The following is a 24,343-nucleotide window of genomic DNA, read 5'->3' on the forward strand; positions in this document are numbered from 1 at the left end:
TGCTTCTGGAGGAGAACCGGGCCCAATGTACTCAACCAAGATGGGAGCGAAGCCCCCGTGGTAGTGCCCCTAGGGAAAACAAATAATGGCACGTGAGGGGTCTGATTAGTGGCCGTACACAGGAGGGACCTAATTGCATGGAGCGCGTCGGGGAGGACCTCCTGCCAGTGGGATGTCGGGAGATTCCTGGACCGTAGGGTCAGTAGGACGGTCTTCCAGACCGTCGCTTTCTCCCTCTCCACCTGCCGTTCCCCCTGGGGTTATAGCTGGTAGTCCTGCTCGAGGTGATGCCCTTGTCGAGCAGGTACTGACGCAGCTCGTCGCTCATGAAGGACGAACCCCTGTCGCTGTGGACGTAGCTGGGGAAGCCGAACAGGGTGAAGACACTGTGCAGGGCTCTGATGACTGTATGGGAGGTCATAACGGGGCATGTGATAGCAAACGGAAAACGGGAGAATTTGTCTATGACGTTGAGGAAGTACACATTTCGATTGGTCGAGGGGAGGGGCCCTTTCAAATCGATGCTCAGGCTTTCAAAGGGCCGGGAAGCCTTTACCAGGTGGGCCTTGTCTGGTCTATAGAAGTGCGGTTTGCACTCCGTGCAGATTGGGCAATCCCTGGTGATGGCTTTTACCTTCTCGGTGGAGAAAGGCAGATTTCGGGCTTTGATGTAGTGGGCAAGCCGGGTGACCCCCGGGGTGGCAGAGGTCATTGTGGATAGCCTGTAATCGGTTGTCTTGCGCGCTGGCGCATGTGCCGCGGGACAGGGCATCTGGGGGCTCGTTGAGCTTCCCTGGCCGATATATGGTGTCATAATTATAGGTGGAGAGTTCGATCCTCCACCTCAAGATTTTATCGTTTTTTATTTTGCCCCATTGCGAGTTGTCGAACATGAAGGCAACCGATCTCTGGTCGTTGATGAGGGTGAACTTCCTACCTGCGAGGTAGTGCCTCCAGTGCCGTACGGCTTCCACAATGGCTTGAGTTTTTTCGACTGAAGAGTGTCGAAGTTCTGAAGCGGACAGGGTTCGGGAGAAGAAGGCTACTGGTCTCCCTGCCTGGTTCAGAGTGGCAGCGAGAGCGACCTCTCCACCTGAAAGGGGACGGATTCATCCACCGCCTGCATGGCGGCTTTGGCGATGTCCTCCTTGATGCAGTTGAAGGCCTGGCGGGCCTCGGCTGACAGTGGGAAGAATGTGGTCTTAAATAGTGGGCGGGCTTTGTCCGCATACTGGGGGACCCACTGGGAGTAATAGGAGAAAAAGCCAAGGCACCTATTAAGGGCCCTGGAACAATGAGGGAGAGGGAGTTTAAGAGGGGGCGCATACGGTCCGGGTGTGGGCCCAGGACTCCATTTTCCACGACATAGCCGAGGAGGGCTAGTCTGATTGTGCGGAAAACGCATTTCTCCTTATTGTATGTGAGATCGAGTTTCTGGGCGGTTTGGAGAAATCGGTGGAGGTTGGCGTCGTGGTCCTGCTGGTCATGGCCACAGATGGTGACGTTATCCAGATACGGAAACGTGGCCCGCAGCCCGTACTGGTCCACCATTCGGTCCATTGCTCGTTGGAACACCGAGACCCCATTCGTGATGCCAGAGGGAACCCGGAGGAAATGTAAGAGGCGGCCATCTGCCTCGAACGCCGTGTAGTGGCGGTCCTCCGGGTGGATTGGGAGCTGGTGGTATACAGACTTCAGATCCACCATGGAGAATATGCGGTACTGGGCGATCTGGTTGACCATGTCTGCAATTCGGGGGAGGGGGTACGCATCGAGGTGCGTGAACCGGTTAATAGTTTGGCTGTAATCAACCACCATCCGGAACTTTTCCCCGGTCTTGACGACCACCACCTGAGCACTCCAGGGGCTATTACTGGCCTCTATGACTCCCTCACGTGGGAGCCGCTGGACTTCGGCTCTGATAAATACCCTGTCCTGCAGGCTATACCGCCTGCTGCGAGTGGCTACGGGTTTGCAGTTAGCAGTGAGATTAGCGATGAGTGGAGGGGGGTCGATTTTTAGAGTCGTTAAGCTGCATATAGTGAGAGGGGGTAGGGGTCCACCGAAGCTGAGTGTGAGGCTTCTAAGATTGCATTGAAAATCGATCCCGAGTAGGAGGGGGGCGCAGAGGTCTGGGAGTACGTACGTACATCTGGAGTAGCTGGAGCCCTGTATTGTTAATGTCGCAACGGTGCGCCCTTGTATTTGAACCGAGTGCGAACCCGAGGCGCGGGAGATAGTTTGCCGTGCTGGGAAGATAGGGAGCGAACAGCGTCTTACCAGGTCCGGATGAACGAAGCTCTCGGTGCTCCCGGAGTCGAAGAGGCACGGTGTCTTGTATCCGTTGACCTGAACGGACATCATTGAGCTTCTGAGGTGCTTTGGCCGCGACTGGTCAAAGTGACTGCGTTGAGTTGCGGGTAGTCGGTGGCTTGATCAGCAGTGCTGGAGTGGCCCCGTGATGACTGTCCGTGGATGTCGTAGTCGTCGAGATGAACATCGAATGATGGTCAAGGTGGCGGTCCCCGTTGATCGCACGTGGCGGGCGATGAAGAAGATGGCATCCAAGATGGTATAGACAAGCATACCTTAGCAAAATGTCCTTTTCGCCCGCAGCTGCTGCAGGTCGCGTTGCGGGCCGGACAGGACAGTGCTGCCGTGGGTGTTGGGGCTGACCGCAGAAATGGCACAATGGCGCTCCATAGTGGGCGGGCGGCCGCGCGGCGCAGGCCTGGGGCAGTCTCTGGTCGGGGGTCCACGATGGGGTCATGTGGTCAGCGGGGAACGAGTTCAACTTTGAAACGCGACCTCCAACGAGGTTGCTAGCGTTACAGTGTCCTCCAAGTTCTCGGCCCCTTTTTCAAGGAGACACTCGCGCACGTAGTTAGACCGGACCCCTGCAACATACACATCACGGACAGCGAGTTCCATATGCTGGGAGGCAGTTACAGCCTGAAAGTTGCATTCCCGTGCAAGAGCTTTTAGATCGCGCAGGTAGTCCTCTAGCAACTTTGCTGGCGGCGGGTAGTGAAAATATGCCGTGCGTAAACTTCATTTACAGGACGCACGTATAGGCGGTCAAGTATAGCGAGGGCTTCGGTGTACGAGTCGGTACTATCGAGTTGCGTAGAGATGCGATGGCTCACCCGTGCATGCAGGTGACTGAGTTTCTGCTCTTCAGTAGTAGCGGAGGTAGTCGACGCAGCCAGGTAGGCCTTGAAGCACCGAAGCCAGTGTAGAAAGATTTCCTTTGCTTCTGCGGCCTGGGGTCGAGTTCTAGTCGATCAGGTTTGAGGGCTGAGGGCTGATTCCATGGTGGGTTTTTTTAAGTCTATTAAATTGATGTGACCATCAATTCACTCGAGACACGAAAGGAAGTAAACTGTGGCTTTAATAGACTTACAACTGAGCCTGCCTGCGACCAGAAGAACTGAGGGTAGACTCACAAGACCGCAGCACTTTATACTTCCGGTAGTGGGAGGGGCCATGGGCGGAGCCCTGTACAAGCTCCTCATCTCCCCCTGTGGGCAGAGCCGCGCAACGGCTCTCAGATGGAGCCCACAGAGACACAATGATACATAGTGTGAATTAAGCATTATACATTCACCACAGCAGTTATCTCTGGTTTTATACTAGAGATGGCTTTTTGATCCCTTTGGTGTGTTGATGTGAATATGTGGCCTATTCTGTTTTAATTGAATGATTGTCCATTGGGGATTTAACAAGCGGGTTCAAACAATGCTTTTGTAACTGTCAATATAATTTGAATATTTATAGGATCAATTGGCAACAATACACCTCAGTATGAAAGGTTTGATTTGTTCATGGATGAAAAATAGCTCTGACCCTTGTAATGTTTGAATTTAATTTGAACAACTGTATTTTAAGACATTACCTGGATTCAAAAAAACTATTATTTGTGCTTTAGTGCCAGACTTGGGATTCTCATCCTTGTCATGCTGATTAGGAAATTTCTTGCCTTTCAGGGTGATTATGATCCAACCAAAACAAAAGTACTTCACTTTAGTATAAACCCCTGGAGTCTGGCAAAGGAGCATCGTATTGTAGAGGAGAAGAGTTTAAAGGAAGAATGCGAACATCTCCGAGAACGGGTGCAGATTCTGGAAGGAGGAGCAGTCCCTGAACAAGGGAGGTCACAAACCAATCTACCGCCATCTCAGGAAATTGCAGGTATGTTCTAACTTGAGCGGGAGTATCAGTCCATCGGCTGCTGAAACCATCTTCATGCTTTTGTTAACAGTCTTGGTTCTTCCAGTGCTCTGGTGGCAAACCTCCTGTCTACTGCCCTCGGTAAGTGTGAACTGATCCAAAAACCACTCTCCGTATCCAACCGTATGCCAAGTTCTCTTCATCGTACATTGGCTCTCAATCTAGCAAAGCCTTAATTTTAAAATTCTCATCTTTTTTGTTCAAATCTCTCCATTGTCCTTCCCTGTAACTTCCTCCAACCCTATAGTCCTCTGAGATTGCTTGTGTATCTTCAGTCGTGGCCTCTTGTGCCTCCCAGGATTATTTTGCTTCACCATTGGCATGTATACCTTCAGCTGCCTGGGCCCCACTCTCTGGAATTCTGACATTGATGCCTCTCTGCCTTTCCACCTCTCTTCCCTCTATGATGTTCCCTAATACTTACCCATTCCAAATGTCTCCTTATGCAGTTCACATTTTGTCTGGTAACGCTGATGTAAATTTCAAAATGTTTACAGCACAGAAGCTGGCCATTTGGTCCATTAATTTCACACCTGCTCTCTGTTAGAGCAACTTAGCTGCCCTCATTTCCCTATCCTTTTTCTGGATCTGTGCAAACGTTCTCTTAATGTGCTTTTCAAATTCTCTTTTGAAATTGTCATTTTTTACAGTCTGAGAACAGACCCCCAAGCTGTTGGTGAGACCAGATTAGGTACCAATTAAAGTAGACCAAGTTTGAGATTCAAGACACTTGCACAGTGAAAAAAGCCATAAGATTCCACGGGTTTTGAAAAATAAAAATAAGCATTACTATGCAAGGTCAGAAAGATAAAACAATTTGCAGTGGCTCGTAACTTCATTGGAATGGTAATCAACGGCAGATTACCATTCCGAGTTAGCTGTGCTTAAAATAGAAAGTGCCTTCCTGACTCACGTTGGGTGAGACTAAAGAAGCGAAGCGCGCCCAAGGTTAGAGTGACAAAGTGCAAAAGGAACATAGTGAAGGAGGACCCGCCCCCTTTTTACAACATCAGTTGCCATAAAGCAGGTGAGTTTTAAAGCTCCATTGTAAGGGAGAACGCAAGTTTCTAAGGTAAATAGAGTTTCGAACATCAATGGGATTATAGGGTTTGAACATCAGGGGAATGAGACGTTCGGACATCTGGGGAGAGGAAGGGAGAGTATGGGAGGTTACTGTGCGGGACTCCATCTGGGTGTTTAAAATAGTTACTCTGAAGTTAGAAGCACTTTTTTTCCTTCTAACTATTTAGTTCATTTGGCTGAATAGCTGGTTTGTGATGCAGAGCAAGGCTAAGAATGCGGGTTCAATTCTCGTACCAGCTGAGGTTATTCAACCTCGTCCTCGCCTGAAGTGTGGTGACCTTTACACTAAATCACCGCCAGTCAGCTTTCCCCCTCAAAGGGGAAAGCAGCCGACGGTCATCTGGGACTATGGCGATTTTAATAATTTCACACTTCTCTGAATTAAATTTAATTTGCCATACAGCTACCCATTTCAGCAATCTTCAATTTATCACGATCCTCCTCTCTTCACAATATTTCCAAGTTTTGAAGTTGTACACGCTCAAATCGAAGTATCCGATATACATAAAAAGAAAAGTAGAGGTCCAAGTACTAATTCCCATTAACTCCTCGATATACATTTCTCTAGTCTGAATGTTTGGACTCTTCTTACTATGTCAAAGGCATTCTATAAATGCAAGTTGTGGTTGATATCCATTCGTGTGCCTTCAGTCTGCTGTAAATGTTGAGAAGAATTCCAGTCCTTTGCAAACAAAATTTAACTTTTAAAATCAAACACCTATTTAGCTCTTTAAGATTGGCAAAGCTGTTCCAAACATATTACAATCTAACATGTCTCAATGTCAGTTGCTAGATTAGAGTGAGTTATTTTTCTGCCTGGAGAGAGAATCACATTGGACTGTTGTAGATACGGAACATTCTAAAAGACCCAACATAAATATTTGCTGGACTTCCGGTGGCGGCATGTCGGAGGAAGTCACAAGTTAGGTGGCTTGATCTTTTAGAATTTAATGCCTTGTCCCGGGGCAATCTTTCATCACATAAGTGCAGGAAGACATGAGAAAGGAGGGGGATATCCAAAAACCAAAAGAAAACTGTGAAGAAGGAGGCAAGTGAAGGGTTACCATCGAGCGAAAGGGTCAGCTCGGCAACTGGAAAGATGGCGGAGGCTTGGTGGAGCCGCACTGTTCACAGAAAAGATGACCGAGGTGGAATTTGCAAAGCACATGGAGGTGATGAGGAAAGAGATGATGGTGGCACTGAAGGTGCTGGTGAAGGAGGCGATTTCCCCGGACAAGACAGCGGTGTAGAAGACATCGGCCGAGGTGTGGGAGCAGGGTGAGAGACTGAAGGGAGTGGAAGAGGCCTTGTCACAAACAGCGATCTGGTCACCTCAGTGGGTGATGAGCTGCAGAGGGTGGTGGAGGCCAACAAAGGTCTGCGAGCAAAGGTGGAGGACCTGGAAAACAGAGCAAGGTGGCAACCCCTGAGGATTGTGGGCCTGCCCGAAGGGGTGGAAAGCCTGAGTACTTTGCCAAATGTTGACAGAGCAGTTGGGGGGACGAGGAGGGGAGAGCCCTTCCAGTACGAACTGGTTTGGGCTCATCGGTCGTTGAGACCTAAACCAAAGGCAAATGAACCGCTAAGAGTAGTGGTTATTAATTTCCATAGGTAACCCGTGAAGGAGAGGAGGTCCCTTGGGCAAAGCAGATGTGGGAGGTGCAGTGGGCTGGAGCTGGTATTCATATATACCAAGACTTAACTGTGGAGTTGGCGGGGAGGCGGGCGAACTTTGGCCGAGTGAAACTGGTACTGTATAATAGCGGTGTGTGGTTCAGCGTGGTGTATCCAGCTAAGTTGAGGGTGACCTTCGACTCCAAAGACTTTTACTTTGAGATGATGAATGCGGCGGAGGCATTTGTGAAGGCAGAGGGACTGGGACAGAAGTGAAAAGTGGGGCTGAGGATTGGTCTTGGACTGAGGGTAGGGGGGATGGAAAATTGTGTATAGTTCTATTTTTTATTTCATGTTATATGTGTTAAATGGGGTGAAGTTGCCTATTTCGTTAAGGTAGGAGGTTTTTTTTTGCAATGACAGTTTTCTGGAGTCTGTGTGTTTGCACTGGGTTTGTTTGTTGAAGGGGATTTCTTTGTTTTCCTGGGACCCGGTGGGGGGAGAGGAGTGGGGCCTGGGCAGGGGCCTCCACACTAGTAAACTCAAGCTGGCTAGTGAATGGGAGTGTGATGGGGGGGAGGGGCTGCAGTCATTGGAGCCTGGTTGAACAGATTTTGATGGGCCTAGGAGGTGTGAAAAGTGGAGGGAGAGGACCGATACTGGGTGAGGTGTTTTCCAGAGGAAGTGGATGGGTGGATTCTGGGATTATGGCAACAAAGGGACAGGACAGGCCAAGCCCAGTGGGCAGGGCCCAGAGTTATGATGATGACAGATAGGAGCAGTTGGGGGGGCGTGGAGGGGAGATCCCTTCCAGTATGAACCCCGCCCCCCTGGTCAGGATAGTTACGTGGAATGTGAGGGGACCAGTGAAGAGGACGAGGGTGTTTGCGCACCTAAAAAGCTTAAAGGCCGATGTTGTCATGCTGCAGGAGACTCACTTGAAGTTGAAAGACCAGGTGAGTCTCAGGAAGGGCTGGGTGAACCAAGTATTTAATTCGGGGTTCAACACGGGGGGGGGTAGCGGTTTTGGTGCGTAAGAGAGTGAGGTTCCAGATGGAGAAGGGGATGGCGGACCAGGGGTGTAGATACGTGATAGTAACAGGGGTGTTGGAGGTGAGGTTGGTGGAGTTGGCAAGTGTGAATCGTCCTAACTGGGATGGTGCAGGATCTGTGAAAAAGGTGTTTGGGGCCATTCTGGACCTGGATTTGCACAAGCGAATAATAATAATCCCTTATTGTCACAAGTAGGCTTCAATGAAGTTACCGTGAAAAGCCCCTAGTCGCCACATTCTGGCGCCTGTTCGGGGAGGCCAGTGGGAGGGGATAGGAATTTAGTGCAAGAGCCAAGGGTCAATAGTTCATAGCCGTGCTTGCTCGCCTAGTTGGGGGGGGGGGGGGGGGGGGGGGGAGGGGGGGGGGGGGGGAGGCATCAGCGAAGGCGCTGACTCGACTTATGAGGGATATGGGAGTGGTGGACCTGTGGAGGTTTTTGCACCCAAGGGAGTGGGAGAATTCATTTTTCTCCTCGGTTCATAAGATTTATTCGAGGATATACTTTTTTGTACTAGGGAAGGCATTGCTGGCGGGGGTTAGGGGGCAGAGTATACGGCGATAACAATCTCAGATCATGTGCCGCATTGGGTGGACATGGTATTGGAGGAGGGGGTAGCACAGAGATGGAGAATGGATGTGGGGTAGCTGGGATACCAAAGATTTTGTGAGAAAATTGGAAGAGTGATTGAGGAGTACATGGGCTTTAACTCTACAGGAAGTGTCACAGGCGATGGTATAGGAGGATTGAAGGCGGTAGTGAGTTTGAAGGTCATATTGTTTCTGACCAAGGTGGATAAAGAGGAGAGGGAAGAGCATCAAAGACTGATAGAGGAGATGTTGGAGGTGGACAGGAGGTACACGGGGGTTGCAGATCCAGCACTTTTCGACAGAAGGTTGGAACGTCAGGCCAGCTTTGACCTGTTGTCCACGGGGAAGGCGGTACACCAACTGAAACGGGTGGGGGGGAGCGATTTATGAGGATGGGGAGAAGGCAAGACGTATGCTGGCAAGCCAACTTTGGAGGGAGGCGGCAGCGATGGAAATTGCCCAGGTGATAGGGAGGACCAGATGGGGTTCGTGAAAGCAAGGCAGCTATTTTGAAATATTAGGAGGTTATTAAATGACACCGGTTGAAGGAAAGGAGATGGAGATGGTGGTTGCGCTGGATGCGGAAAAGGCATTTGATAGAGTAGAATGGGGGTATTTGATGGCAGTTCTTGAGAGGTTTGGGATCGGGCCAAGATTTACAGACTGGCTACGGCTATTACTTAAGGAACTGATGGCAAGTGATGACAAACAACATGAGTTCAGGGATTTTTGCTCAGCACCTGGGGGGGTCCAGCCAGGGGTGTTCTCTGTTAACTCTGCGATTTGCATCAGCGATAGAGCCTTTGGCTATCGCTTTAAGGAGCTCGGGACTGTAGAAGGGAATAGTACGGAGTTGGTGGAACATAGGGGGCTGGATCCTCCGCCGGTGGGATGCTCCGTTTTGCCGGCAGCCCGGGGGTTTCCTGATGGCGTGGGGCTGCCCCACAATGGGAAACCCCATTGATCAGCCGGCATAACGGAGCATTCCGCCGGTGTGCTAAAACAGAAATGTAGCGCGGTGGGGCGGAGAATCCAGCCCAGGATGTCTCTAAATGTCTCATTTTTTCCAATTGAGCGGCAATTTAGCTTGGCCAATCCACCTACCCTGCACATCTTTTGGGTTGTGGGGGTGAAACACACGCAAACATGGGGAGAATGTGCAAACTCCACATGGACAGTGACCCAGAGCCGGGATCGAACCTCGGACCTCGACGCCCTGAGGCAGCAGTGCTAACTACTGCGCCACCGTGCTGCTGCGCAGCTCTAAGACTTTGCTAGGAAGAAGGTTCAGAGCTTCCCGATAGCGGGGACTCCCTCATTGTTGGAAGAGCTCTGACGGCAGGGGGAATGGAGAAGGGGGTTGTGTCGGTGATCTACTGGAGGATTTTGAGGGAAGATGGGGTGTCCATTGAGGGGATCAAAGCCAAGTGGGAGGAAGAGTTGGAGGAGGTTATGTAAGACGGTTTGTAGTGTGAGGTGGTCTGGAGTCTGAATGCCTCAACCTCATGCGCGAGGTTGGGGCTGATACAACTGAAGGTAATTTGTAGGGCGCATCCCACGAGGGCGAGGGTGAGCTGACTCTTTTAGGGGTTGGAGGACTCATGTGAGCGTGTGGGAGGAGCCCCATAAACCATGTATAAATGTTTTGGTCCTGTCGGAAGCTGGAGAAATATTGGAGAGAGGTTTCCAATATTATCTCGGGGGTCATCTTTGGAGCTGAGTCCAAAAAAGATCAGCCATGATCTCATTGAATGGCGGAGCAGGCTCGAGGGGCCAGATGGTGTACTCCTGCTCCGTGTTCTTGTGTAGTGCATTTGAACTTGGAACCAGGGCCCCTAGAAGCCATTTTCGGGGTGTCGGACTGGCCAGGGCTGCAGGCGGGTGCGGGGGCAGATGTTTTATCCTTCAACCCGCTGATTGCATGGAGGGAGATCCTGTTACGATGCACGTCAGCTTCTCCGCCCTGTGCCTCGGCGTGGAGGGGGGACCTACTTGAGTTTTGGACTCTCGAGAAGATGAAGTTTGAGCTGACGGGGATGAAGGAAGGGTTCGACAATTCACGGGGATTGTTTATTATGCACTTTTGAGAATTGGTTGCAATCGAACATTAGGGGGATGTTGGGGTTATTGTTGTTTTTGACTGCACTTTTTACTGATTATCTTAATTTTTTTTTACCTGGAATGTATGGTGGATGTTTTGATCTGTATATTGAGTGGGGTGCTGTTTTTATTTGGGGGATTGTTGTTGTATTTGTTTTTGGTTGTTTTTTCTTTTGTTGTTTATTTGATGAAAATATTGAAAATAATAATAATTGCTTATTGTCACAAGTAGGTTTCAATGAAGTTGCTGTGAAAAGCCCCTAGTCGCCACATTCCAACGCCTGTTTGGGGAGGCTGGTACGGGAATTGAACCCGCGCTGCTGGCATTGTTCTGCATTACAAGCCAGCTGTTTAGCCCAAATGAGGAGAATAAAAAGATTTTTTAAAACAGTAAGCTTTTGCATCGCTATTTGGGCAATACGGTCTCGACACCAGAAACGACAACGGCAAACCCAGCCCTGTCGACCTTACAAAGTCTTCCATACTAACATTTGGGGGCTTGTGCCAAAGTTGGGAGAGCTATCTCAAAGACTAGTCAAGCAACAGCCTGACATACCGTACTCTCAGAATCACACCTTCCAGACAATGTCCCAGACACCACTATCAACATTCCTGGCTATGTCCTGTTTCACCAGCAAGACAAACCCAACATAGGTGGTGGCACAATGGCATACAGTCGGGAGAGGGTTGCCCTGGGAGTCCTCAACATTGACTCTGGATCCCATGAAGTCCCCTGGCTGCAGGTTAAACATGGACAAGGAAACCTCCTGCTGATTACCACGTTCCGTCCACCATCAGCTGAGGAATCAGAACTCCTCCATGTTGAAGGAAGCACTAAGGGAGGCAAGGGCACAGAATATACTCCAGATAGGGGATTTCAATGTCCATCACCAAGAGTGGCTCGGGAGACCTAGCTGGCTGGGTCCTAACGGACATAACTGCTAAACTGGAACTGCAGCAGGTGGTGAGGGAGCCAACAAGGGGGAAGACATATTTGACCTCATCCTCACTAACCTGCCTGCTGCAGGTCCATCTGTCCATGACAGAATCGGTAGAAGTGACCACCTCACAGTCTTTGTGGAGACAAAGTCCCGTCTTCACATTGAACTTGCCCTCCATTGTGTAGTGTGGCATGATCACCGTGCTAAATGGGATAGATTTCGAAGAGATCTAGCAACTCAAGATTGGGCATCCATGAGGCACTGTGGGCCATCAGCAGCAGCAGAATTGTACTCAACCACAATCTGCAATCTCATGGCTCGGCATATCCCCCACTTTACCATTACCACAAACCAGGGTATCAACCCTGGTTCAATGAAGAGTGTAGGTATGCCATTCCAGCAGCAACATTGGCACACTTATAAATGACGTGTCAACCTGGTGGAGCTACAACACAGGACTATTTGTGTACCAAACAGCAAGTAATAGACAGAGCCAAGTGATCCCACAACAAACTCATCAAATCTAAACACTGCAGTCCTGCTACATCCAGCCATGTATGGTGGTGGACAATTAAACAGCCCACTGGAGGAGGAGGCTCCACAAATATCCCCACCCTCAATGGTCGAGGAACCCAACACATTAGAACTTACAACAGTACAGCACAGAACAGGCCCTTCGGCCCTCAATGCTGTGCCGAGCAATGATCACCCTACTCAAACCCACGTATCCACCCTATACCTGTAACCCAACAACCCCCCCCTTAACCTTTTTAGGACACTACGGGCAATTTAGTATGGCCAATCCACCCAACCCGCACACCTTTGGACTGTGGGAGGAAACCGGAGCACCCGGAGGAAACCCACGCATCTGTAAAAAAGACTAGGTTGAACCATTTGTAACAACCGTCAGCAGAAATGCCGAGAGGATGATCCATCTTGGTCTCTTCCAGAGGTTCCCAGCATCACAAGTCAGTTTTCTGCCAATATGATTCACTCCATGTGATATCACGAAATGGCTGAAGGCACTGGATACAGCAACGGTTATGGGCCCTGACAATTTATCGAGCTGAAGACTTGTCCCCCAGAACTTGCCACACCCCTAGCCAAGCTGTTCCACTACAGATACTGCCATTTACCAGGCATTGTGGAAATCTGCCCAGGTGTGCAGTATTCACAAGAAACAGAACGAATCCAACCCAGCCCATTACCGCCCTATCAGTCTACTCTCCATCATCAGCAAAATGATGGAAGGAGTCATCAACAGTGCTATCCAGCAGCACTTACTCAGCAAAAACCTGCTCAAGGACGCTTAGTTTGGGTTCCGTCAGGGTCACTCAGCTCCTCACCTCATTAAAGCCTTGGTTCAAACATGGGCAAAAGAGCTGAATGCCAGAGGTGAGGTGAGCGTGACTGCCCTTGACATCAAGGCAGCATTTAATCAAGTATAGCATCAAGGAGCCGTCAGAAAACTGAAGTCAATAGGAATCGGGGGAAACACTCCGCTGGTTAGATTCATGCGTGGTGCAAAGGAAGATGGTTGTGGTGGTTGGAGGTCAATCATCTGAGCTCCAGGACACCACTGCAAGAGTTCCTCAGGGTAGTGTTCTAGGTCCAACCATCTTCAGCTACTTCATCAGTGACCTCCCTTCCATCATAAGGTCAGATGACTGCACAATGTTCAGCACGATTCGCAACTCCTCAGATAATGAAGCAGTACATGACCAAATTCAGCATGACCTGGACAATATCCAGGCTTGGGCTGACAAGTGGCAAGTTACATTCGCGCCACACAAGTGCCAAGCAATGATCACTTCCGACAACAGAAGATCTAACCATCGCCCCTTGACATTCAATGGCATTACATCGCTGAATCCCCCATAATCATTATCCTGGGGGATACCATAGATCAGAAACTGAACAGGACTAGCCATGTTAATACTGTGGTAACCAGAACAGGGTCAAAGAATAGGAATCCTATGGCGAGTAACTCACCTCCTGACCCCCAAAGCCTATCCACAAGGCACATCTACAAGGCACAAGTCAAGAGTGTATTTCACTTACCTGGATGAGTGCAGCTCCAACTATTCTTAAGACGCTCAACACCATCCAAGACAAATCGGCCCACTTGATTGCTTCCCCTTTCACAAACATTTAATCCCTCCACCACTGACGGACAGTGATAGCTACCATCTACTGCCGGGACTCGCCAAGGTTTATTAGGCAGCACCTTACAAACTGATGACCATTACCACCTAGAAGGACAAGAGCAGCACATACCTTGGAACCCCTCCACCGAGAGGTTCCCCTCCAAGTCACTCACCACCACAATTTGGAAATATATTGCCCTTTGTTGGCTGTGTCAAAATCCTGGAACTCCCTCCTAACAGATCGGTGGGTGGACCTACACCTCAGGAATTGAAGCGGTTAAAGAAGGCAGCTCAATGTCACCTTCTGATGGGCAATAAATGCTGGCCTAACCAGTGACACCCAAATCCCGTAAATTAATTTTAAAATACCCAGGAGGACTGAATGAGGGAAAATATGAGAAAATATTAAATAAATTGAAACTCCGTCCCCATTGCAGATCCCCACAATTATTCAGTAAAATTGTGGCATTCTCCTACAATATGACTGCATTCATCCCAGGATCAGAGCTATACAAATGAGACTTAGTTGAATTGACATTTGAATGTTTGATTTATCACGTTGTACTATTGTTGTGGTAATGGAGATGCCAGCAAGTGTTATCAGCACCATTCAGTATAATGGTTTGCAAAGAAAATTTATGTGTATGATTTTTTAAAAAGAAATAATCAATTAGTTGCTCATCCTGAAGCTTTGTACTGATTAACAGGAAATCGTCTGGGAATGCTTGCATTTCATGATTGTTTTTAATAAGCTGCATTTAAATAGAGTTAATCAGCACTGCAACACGGTGTTTCAAATCTACCTTTTAAAACAACAATGCAGATTAAAGCAAGCAGATTTACGTAATTCTAATAAACAGCTTAAAGTATTGAACAAAAGAAGCAAAACCGTTGAAAGAGCTGAACAGAAATAGAACATGGAAACTAAATAATATGCATTAGGATTTAGAAAATTGTCATGGTTTAAGGCTGTAGTTTGTTTTTTGATCAGTTTTGTTAATTGTTCAGTACTTATAATTATTATTTTCTGCCAGAGTACTATTGATTGTCTATTTTTCAGACGTGATTGGTTAATGAACCTGTCAGTCTGTTGGTTATTTATCAGTTTATAATTTTGCGGTGTTTTAACATTTCAGAATAGTGTATGCAACTAATTTTGAATGCCCTTCAGAACATGTAGGCCAATACAAACTTGATTGATTATATTCTTGTTTACCTTATCAGGAATTATAGACCGTGAATGATGCCAAAAAAACAAGCCAGTTCAGCCCATTTGCTGCCATCCTTTTATAACACCAATGATACAATCTTCCCCATTTCAGCTTTACTCCACCTGATCAGCCAAACTGGACTTCAGCCTCAGTATCTCATTCCAGAGGTGTCACTCCTCACAATACAACAATCTCTTAGTTGATGTCCCTGGTATGTGCTCAGTGGATACTAATTTATGGCCTTCTATTGATAGCAGGTACCTTGGCATGTGCCATTTTGGACACGAGGTGGAGAATTCCTTAGGCTGTTGGAGGCCTGGAAAATTGGAGAAAGAGACGTTTTGCCAGTATCCTGACGTCTTTCTGTCTCCTCCCATTTTCCCCAGGGGCAGGTTGTGTGTGTTGTTGGCCATCTGCACAGGTGAGGTGGGAAGGAAATTCAAGTATTTAAAGAGTGATTTAGGATTTTGCCAGCTATAGACGCAGCGTTTGGAACTCGGCAACTCAGGGGCTGAGTGCACAGCAGGAAGTCATTGAGGCCTTAAACGAATATGCACTCAGAAGCATAAAGGGCCATACACCAAGCCATAGATCATCTATAGGCAGTGGCTTGCCATGATAGAAGTAGCTCATTGAAACTGCTGTTATTGATTGTGGTAAGGGTGAAGATATTATTGGTTGTTTATGCAACTTAATTTCACAACTCAGCATGACTTCAACCCCTTCTGTCATTAAACCTGCCCAGTAACTTCATTGTAGTGTTAATGTAAGCCAATTTGTGACACTAATAAAGACTATTATTGTTAATATTATTATCTACCTCTGAACTCTGCTGTCCTACTTGAAGTCTAGTCATTGCAATTGCCTCTTCACTCTGCCTTGAATTCTTCTGAACAAAACCTTGGTCTCTGTTCTCTTAACTTTGGGTGTCTTAAACATTCTTTCTGTCCTAATTTCCTGGTTATCTGGATTGTAATTTGTACTTAAGGAAGCCTACATCTTTGCAACTCCCATCCTGTCCAGTCTTTCTTCTGGCAGGATTAAGAGGTGTTTATTCCCAGCGGTCCTGTCTCCAACTTCCCCCAAATTCAGCTAAAACTAAACTTAAAAGCTTCTCTACCTTAAAGGCTCCAGTTGCTAAACAATGCCCACTTGCTTCTGCCTTTTATTTATTCTTCAAGCTGTTGACCTCTCTAAGCACAATAGAAACACAGTTCATAGAATCATAGAATCCCTACAATGCAAAAGGAGGCCATTCAGCCCATAAAGTCTGCACCGACCCTCTAGTGGAGCACCCTACCTATCCCGTAATCCAGTAACTCCACCTAACATTTTGGACACTGTGGGGAAATTTAGCATGGCCAATCCACCTAACATGCACATCTTTGGACTGTGGGAAGAAACCAGAGGAAGTTTATGTTTGTGTTTAACATAAATTCCTTGAACTACCTTTGTTTTACTAACACAGCCAAGGCTGCAGGTCAATCAAGTGAGATTGCAAATGACACGAGCAGTATTTAGAAAGTCTTCCGCAGAGGAAATAAACAAAGGACACTCTCTCCCCTTCTCTGTCTTTTGGAATGAGCATGTGGCCTGGTCCGAGAAGCCAATTCTACCAGAAAGCCTGCCTGCGAACCAAGATCTCATTATAATTGTAATATCTTCAACTCCTGACCACATCCAAGAAAACAGTGGAAAGGTGCCCCAATAGTTAGGTGAAATCCTCTCTGCAATATGCTATTACCGAAAAGAAAACAAATGAATGATCTTTTGTCTCATCGCTTTTCTGGAACAGCTAAACGAAATTGGACACTGCGTTTAAAATCTATGTCTCAAGGACAGTCAAAGAATACTTAATGTGCTTGATGTTGTATATTTATTATTTTTCTTGGGGTTAGTGGTTAATAAATTTGCTCTTTTTCTGTCTCAAGAAGACCTTTTTTGATTGGTTCCTTATTGCTCATAAGTTAAATAGTTAAATATATTCTGATTTGGAAAAGGCATATCCTAGTGAAAAAGAAACTTTAAACCATTTTTGTGATCAGCCGAGGAGATTGAATAGAGAGGAACCAGCTCACCTCTTTTTGGTCCTAACAAAATATAAATATATTTTAGGAAAGGTATGTGCTTTGATTCACTTGCAGGTTGATAAAGTGGTGCAGGAGCTACGGCGGTGTCAGATTTTGAAATATAACTGGGAGTAAGTTCTTGGAGAGACAAACTGCATGACTGTAAAATAAATACTTCCAGAAAGCAATTTCTTCCATGATAAATTCCTAGTAATTCAATACCCCAGAAGTTGATGTTTAACTGAACTATTCCTCTTGCAGAAATGGTTAATTAAGATTCTAACTTAATGATTTCAAAATTCTCTGTTTTATTCGTGTAGCTATAAATAGGGTCCCTAAAAGTATACGTTGATGTCCGTTTTAATGGATTTGGCCAGGATAGTAGACAAATGTGTTGAATGTATCAATTGGAGTTATAGATGAAATTGTCAGCATATCGATTGCTCACTGCAAAACCTCATGAAAAACCTAGGAAAAAGACATGCACTTATATTGCATTTAGAATTTCTCATGGAAATCTGAAAGAAATTCATGAGTTTTTTTTAAATGAGTTGCTCATGGAAGCAAATATGTCAACCATTTTACACTCATCAGAATGCTTTGTCACTCAAAAAGCGATGAGACAAAAGATCATTCATTTGTTTTCTTTTCGGTAATAGCATATTGCAGAGAAGATTTCACCTAACTATTGGGGCACCTTTCCACTGTTTTCAAAGCCCCTCCAAATATTGCACTAGACTGTCATTATATGCTGTTGGGGTGATCTGAACAACAAGCTGAGACTTAGAAACAAGATTGTTTTTCACTGAGCCAAAATGGCAACTCAGGGGTACCAGCATCAGAGGATGCCTTCAGGGCACCGTGTCTGTGTGGGATCTTTGCTAGAGCAATTCAAAACTAATCTTACTCGTGTTCTTCCACAAAGCTCTTCCATAATAACCCAAAAGCCATCTTTGCTTCAAATATTTCTACATTTTATCTGAAAGAGAAAATGGACTTTGCTTCTGTGACTTCCTGTGACAAAGCACTACATGCTCCAAGCAGTGATAATATAGCAGCATAGTAGAGCTATGTATAGATGAATATAACTTCCCTTTCCAAGCACTGCTTGAAATGTAAGCTGTACTGGAAAAACTAGAGGGTCACTTATCTGGAAGAAAGAGTTATCGCAATGGCCAGGAGAAAACACAACTATAATATATTCATCAAACTACTTAAAATGCAAACACCTTTTTCTGTCCAAATGATGTACCTAAAAGTGATACTGAAATATTTTGTAAACCCAAGTTTACTACACAATGTACCACTAAGGGGATAATTATTATCTAGCTTTCCCATCAGGAAACTAACCATATTGGGAGCAATGGCAGTTTTACATCCCATCAGTGTTATTCTCAATTGAAGTCAGTGGAAAGTCTAATTGGGTTGGATGGGAAGTACAATCACAGTTCCATTCAATGTGTTTTCCGCTCAGTGAGCTAGGTTAAAGTTTCCTCCAAACTCTTGGAATTAAATAATCTACCCAGCATGGTGAAAGATTTTCCAAGTATGTCTGTTACACAGGACAAATCCAACCCAGCCAATTAGTGCCCCATCAGGCTACTCTTGAACATCGGTAAGGTGATGGAATGGGTTGCTGTACATATACCAGTGTGTCTTTAATCCGTGTACGATGGACAAATGACCACAAGATGTTTTGTACAATAATGTAATTTATTTACTGTCACATAATTGTTACTGTTAATCAATCACACGCAAGTTGAACTATAAGCTAATACACACACTTAACTTCAGGTGACTGGCAAGTACTGGGCAGATATTGCCTTATCTGGAGCCCGTAGTCTGGCAGTGTTGAAAGCTTGTTGCTGGTTGCCGTTGTCCTTGGCTCTGGCCCTTCCTTCAATGGCGTGGATGGTCTTCCTCTTCGGCCGGTGAAGGGTCACTGTTGTTGTTTGCTGTCGAGAGCGCTGTGGTCGAGAGAGTGAGTGTGGGATTGCGCAGCACCCTTTACCACCCGTGGTTTTGAGCCCTTTTGGGCAGTCCCAGGTGAATGTCCAATCAATTGATCAGGGCGTGATCACTCTGATCCATTAGGTCCAATTAAGATCTGTCACCTTGAAGGCGGGGCATGTCCTTCCGGGCCACGTCCATTGGTGTCCGAGGTATGTAGGCCTTCCCAAATAAGGAAACAGATGTCATCAAGTCTGCAACACAATGTTGATTTATATTTCAAGCCCATTGTCCCGGGATGGCCTCTTAATGTCCTTTTTCCTGGGCTTGGGCTGCAGCTTTTTGTTTATTTGTGAGCTGCAGCATGTCTGTCCCTAAACTTGGCCACTTTTCTCAGCGTCCCTTGCCGGATGCCATTTTAGGTGGCCGCAGAGTCATCAACAGTGCTATCAAGTGGTATTCGCTCAGCAATAACCTGCTCAGTGATGCTCAGTTTGTGTTCTGCTAGAGCCACTCTGCTCTTGAACTCATTACAGCCTTGGTTCAAACATGGACAAAAGAGCTGAACTGCAGAGGTGAGGTGAGAGTGACTGTCCTTGATGTCAAGACCTCATTTGACTGAGTGTGGCATCAAGGAGCCCAAGTGAAACTGGAGTCAATATGAACCAGGGAGAAAACTCTGCTGGTTGGAGTCATACCTGGAACAAAGCAAGATGGTTGTGGTGATTGGAGGTCAATCATCTCAGCTGCAGGACATCACTGCAGGAGTCCCTCAGGGAAAGTTGTGACTCGTGGTGTTCCACAGGGATCTATGCTGGGGCCTCTGTTGTATGTAGTACACATAAAACGATTTGGAAGAAAATGTAGCTGGTCTGATTAGTAAGTTCGCGGATGACATCAAGGTTGGTGAAGCGGATGATAGTGTTGAGGATTGTCGGAGTATACAGCAGTACATAGATAGGTTGGAGACTTGGGCAAATGGAGTTTAATGCGGACAAATGTGAGATAATGCATTTTGGTAGGTCTAACGTGGAGGGGAAATATACAGTAAATGGCAAAACTATAAGGAATGTAGAAAGTCAGAGAGATCTCGGCGTGATGGTCACAGATCTTTGAAAGTGGCAACACAAGTGGACAAGATAGTCAAGAAAGCATACGGAATGCTTGCCTTCACTAGACAGGGCGTCAAGTATAAAAACTGGCAAGTCATGCTACAGTTGTTTAGAAACTTGGTAAGGCAGCGCTGGGAATATTGCACACAATTCTGGTCGCCACACTACCAGAAGGATGGGGAGGCTTTGGAGAGAGTGCAGAGGATGTTTACCTGGATGTTGCCTGGTCTGGAGGATGTTTGCTATGCGGAGAGGCTAAATAGACTCAAACTGTTTTCATTAGAACAACGGAGGTTGAGGGGTGACCTGATCAGAGGTCTACAAGATTATGAGAGGCATGGATAGAGTGGATGGACAGGCACTCTTTCCCAGGTGGAGGGGTCAGTCACCAGGGGGCATAGGTTTAAGGTCCGTGGGGCAAAGTTTAGAAGAGATGTGTGAGGCAGGTTTTTTTACACAAAGAGTGGTGAGTGCCTGGAACGCTTTGCCAGGGGAGGTTGTGGAAGCAGATACATTAACTGCGTTCAAAAGACATCTCGACAAATACATGGATAGGATGGGCATAGAAGGATACGGCACTGGGAAGTGCTGAGGGTTTTGGCCACGGGTGGTATCATGACCGGTACAGGTTTGGAGGGCTGAAGAGCCTGTTCTTGTGCTGTATTGTTCTTTGTTCCTTTGTTCTTTGGTATTGGTCGAGGCTCAAACATCTTCAGCTGCTTCATCAATGACCTTCCTTCCATCATAAGACCAGAAGGTGGGATGTTTGCAGATGACAACACAATGTTCAGCGTTGTTCGTGATTTCTCATAGTGAAGCAGTTCCTGCCTAAATGCAACAAGGACTGAACAATATCCAGGCTTGGGCTGACAAGTGGCAGGTAACATCCGTGCCACACAAGTGCCAGGCAATGACCACCATCAATAAAAGAGAATCTAACCGTTGTCTTTTGACATTCAAATGCATTACCGTCACTGAAGCCCCACTATTAACATCCTGGGTTACCATTGACTAGAAACTGAATTGACTAGCGATATAAATACTGAGTTTCCAAGAGCAGGCCAGAGGCTGCGAATCCTGTGGCGAGTAACTGATCTCCTGAATCCCCAAAGTTTGTCTATCAACCACAAGGCATAAGTCGGGAGTGTGATGGAATACGATCCCCTTGTTTGGATGAGTGCAGATCCAACCACAGCAAGATGCTTGTCACCATCCAGGACAAATCAGCCTGCTTGATTGGCACCCCATCAACAAATACTCACTCCCTTCTCCCCCAATGCACAGTGGCAGCAGTGAGTACTATCTACCAAGATGCACTGCAGAAACTCAGCAAAGCTCCTTAGACTGCACCTTCCAAGCCAACAGCCAAAATTATCTAGAAGGGCCAGGGGCAGCAGATACATGGGAGCACCACCACCTTGAAGTTCCCCTCCAAGCCACTCATCATCCCGACTTGGAAACATATTGTTGTTCCTTCATTGTCACTGGGTTAAAATTCTGGAATACCCTCCCTTACAGCACAATGGGTGTATCTACACCACAGCAACTGCAACAGTTCAAGAAAGAGCACACGGGCAACCTTCGCGAGGGCAATTAAGGATGGTGGAAAAATGCTGGCCTAGCCAGTGATGCATACATCCCATGAATTAATAAAAAAATAGCCAAAGGTTTGTTCCACTGTTGCTTGGGGGCAAAGTGTTAGAATGAATGAGAAGACAGCATACTCTGACTATAGTGACATCGAACAACCATTGTCAGAAGGGAATATAAAGGAAGGGAACTAGGATAGGGGAAAGGACCCAATAACAATTAAATATTGCAAAAAGATTGAGTGAGATAGGTGACATTGATAGCACACAATTTTCAATAATATATTGTGTTCTCAAAATGTTCCATGGCAACATTTATTGTCTAATTTGTTGGTCTGTGATGGGGCTTACTCTTGTTGCTTTACTATGTTGCTAAACTATTTAAGAGAACATATAATGGACTAGAGTCATGCATATGCCAGCCCTGTGGGGTAGAAAATTTCCTTTCCTGAAGGAGATCCTCGTACAAACACCCTCTCTTGACCTCTCCTTGCAAACTACTGCTTCATCTGCAGTTTATTTTTCCCCACAAAGTCTTACCACAAAGGTTTTGGCTCACCACAAAGTCTGTGCTCACCTCTTGCTCCTTCACTGTCCTTGACCAATGTCTCAGGCTCAACCATACTGTTAATCTGGGCTTCCCATTCTGCCACAAACTGAACTTCTATCTCCGTATCCTCTTTAGCACCTTCATTGGAAGGAGCACCTGCTACTACCTCCATTAGTATGCCTGAAGTTCCCCTATCTTTGCTGCCAAAAGTTTCATCCATGCCTTTGTCATCTCTAGACTGACTTCCATCTTCTATCTTCTGGAAATGCCTTTGTTAACCGGAGACACAGAAAATTATTGTAAAGCACTATACGGAAGAACACTGCCAGGTTGGTTGACAGCACTATCTTAGGTTTGGACAGGAGAGAGGGGATGCACCATGGCAGAGCAGAAGGATGACAGACTGGAGGTGGACCGAGAGCAAAAGTTGTTTTAAAAATGTGGAGTTAAGAGCACATAATATGAACAGGAGTCATCCATATGATTCCTCCTGGGATAGAGAATTCCACAGATTCACAAACCTATGAATGAAGATCTTCATCCTCATCTCTGCCTTAATTGACCAGTCTCTTTTCCTGGCACTACAGCCTGGGAGACAACCTCTTGGCATCAATCCTGTTGAGCCCTTTCAGAATCATGTATGATTCATTGAGATCAACTTTCATTCTTCTAATCTCCACAAAGCACAGGCTTAAACTACTCAACCTTTCATTATAGAGCAGCTCTATCATCCCAGGAATCACTGCAGTGATCCTATGCTGCACTCCCTCCACGTCAACTATATCCCTCCTGGGATAAATAGACCAAAATTGTTCACAATCCTCCAGATGTGGCATCACTAAAGCCCTACACAAGTATAGCAAGCCTTTCTTACTCTTCTATTCCAGTACCTTTGCGATAAAGATCATCGTGCCATTTGATATCCGGATTTCCTGCTTAACATGCATGCTAACTTTGTGTTTCCCAAATCTCTCTGAGCATGAACATTTAAAAGTTACTCTCCATTCAAAAAGTATTTTGCTTTTCTATTTTCTTATCAAAGTAAGAACATCCATCTGTCATGCTTTTGCCCACTCACTTAGCCTTAGTGTATCCCTTTGCAGCCTCTTTGGGCGGCACGGTAGCACAGTGGTTATCACTGTTGCTTCACAGCACCAGGGTGCCAGGTTCGATTCCCGGCTTGGGTCACTGTCTGTGCGGAGTCTGCACGTTCTCCCATGTGCGTGGGTTTCTTCCGGGTGCTCCGGTTTCCTCCCACAAGTCCTGAAAGACGTGCTGTTCAGTGAATTGGACATTCTGAATTCTCCCTCCGTGTACCCGAGCAGGTGCCGTAATATGGCGACAAGGGGCTTTTCACAGTAACTCCATTGCAGTATTAATGTAAGCCTATTTGTGACAATAAAAATTATTGTTATTATGTATCCTCCTCATAGCTTACTGACCCACTTTGCTTTATATCATCAGTAAATTTGGATATGTTACTCTGTTTCTTCATCTAAGTCATTAATGTAGTTTGGAAAGCTATAGTACTGATTCTGTGACGCCCATTGGTTACATTCTTCTAGTCTACTCGGTAATGTTAATAACAGATTATCTTTTATGGAGGCTGTTGAGCTCTTCCATCTTTAAACACACCCCTGGTGGTGGTGGTGGTGATGTCATCCACTGATTGTGACTTCATGTTTGCAAGTCTCAATCGTCTGGCATTTTCCTTTGCTGAGTAGATAAATAAATAGCAATTCCTGAACAGCTTCAGTGTTGTTAATTTTAACTTGCTTTCTTATTTCATTCACCTATTAAGTGTCTTAAGACATGGAGGTTGATGAGCAGAAAGCCGAGTAGTTTATGGAACTACTGCATAAAGCAGAAATATGCAATAAAAAGACAGCAGTTTAAATCAGTTGTCGGCTCTGTGTTGCTTCATCACTAACAGTGGAAATGCATCAAATAGGTTTCAGGTTGGAGGTTTAGTTCTATTAATATGTTATCCATCTGCAACTTTTCACAAAGAACATGGGTGGTTTCCACAGTAAATCAGGCAATGTGTAGAAAGTATGAAAACCGTTGGCCTGAATAAATGTGGAAGTTATATGACTGGAAACAGCA

General features: G+C 46.4%; 1 protein-coding gene across 3 annotated transcripts in view; it reads left to right on the plus strand.

Annotated features, from left to right (window-relative positions):
* Positions 1 to 24,343, plus strand: part of mad1l1 (mitotic arrest deficient 1 like 1) — a 1,113,232-nt gene that overhangs the window by 607,747 nt on the left and 481,142 nt on the right. For all 3 annotated transcript variants that reach the window (XM_038819492.1, XM_038819491.1, XM_038819493.1), the window contains exon 16: positions 3,987 to 4,191. In XM_038819492.1, the coding sequence (XP_038675420.1) occupies positions 3,987 to 4,191 (205 nt within the window). The remainder of the gene's footprint in view (positions 1 to 3,986; positions 4,192 to 24,343) is intronic.

This window comes from Scyliorhinus canicula, chromosome 15 (assembly GCF_902713615.1).
Source record: "Scyliorhinus canicula chromosome 15, sScyCan1.1, whole genome shotgun sequence".
NCBI classification, from domain to species: Eukaryota; Metazoa; Chordata; class Chondrichthyes; order Carcharhiniformes; family Scyliorhinidae; genus Scyliorhinus; species Scyliorhinus canicula.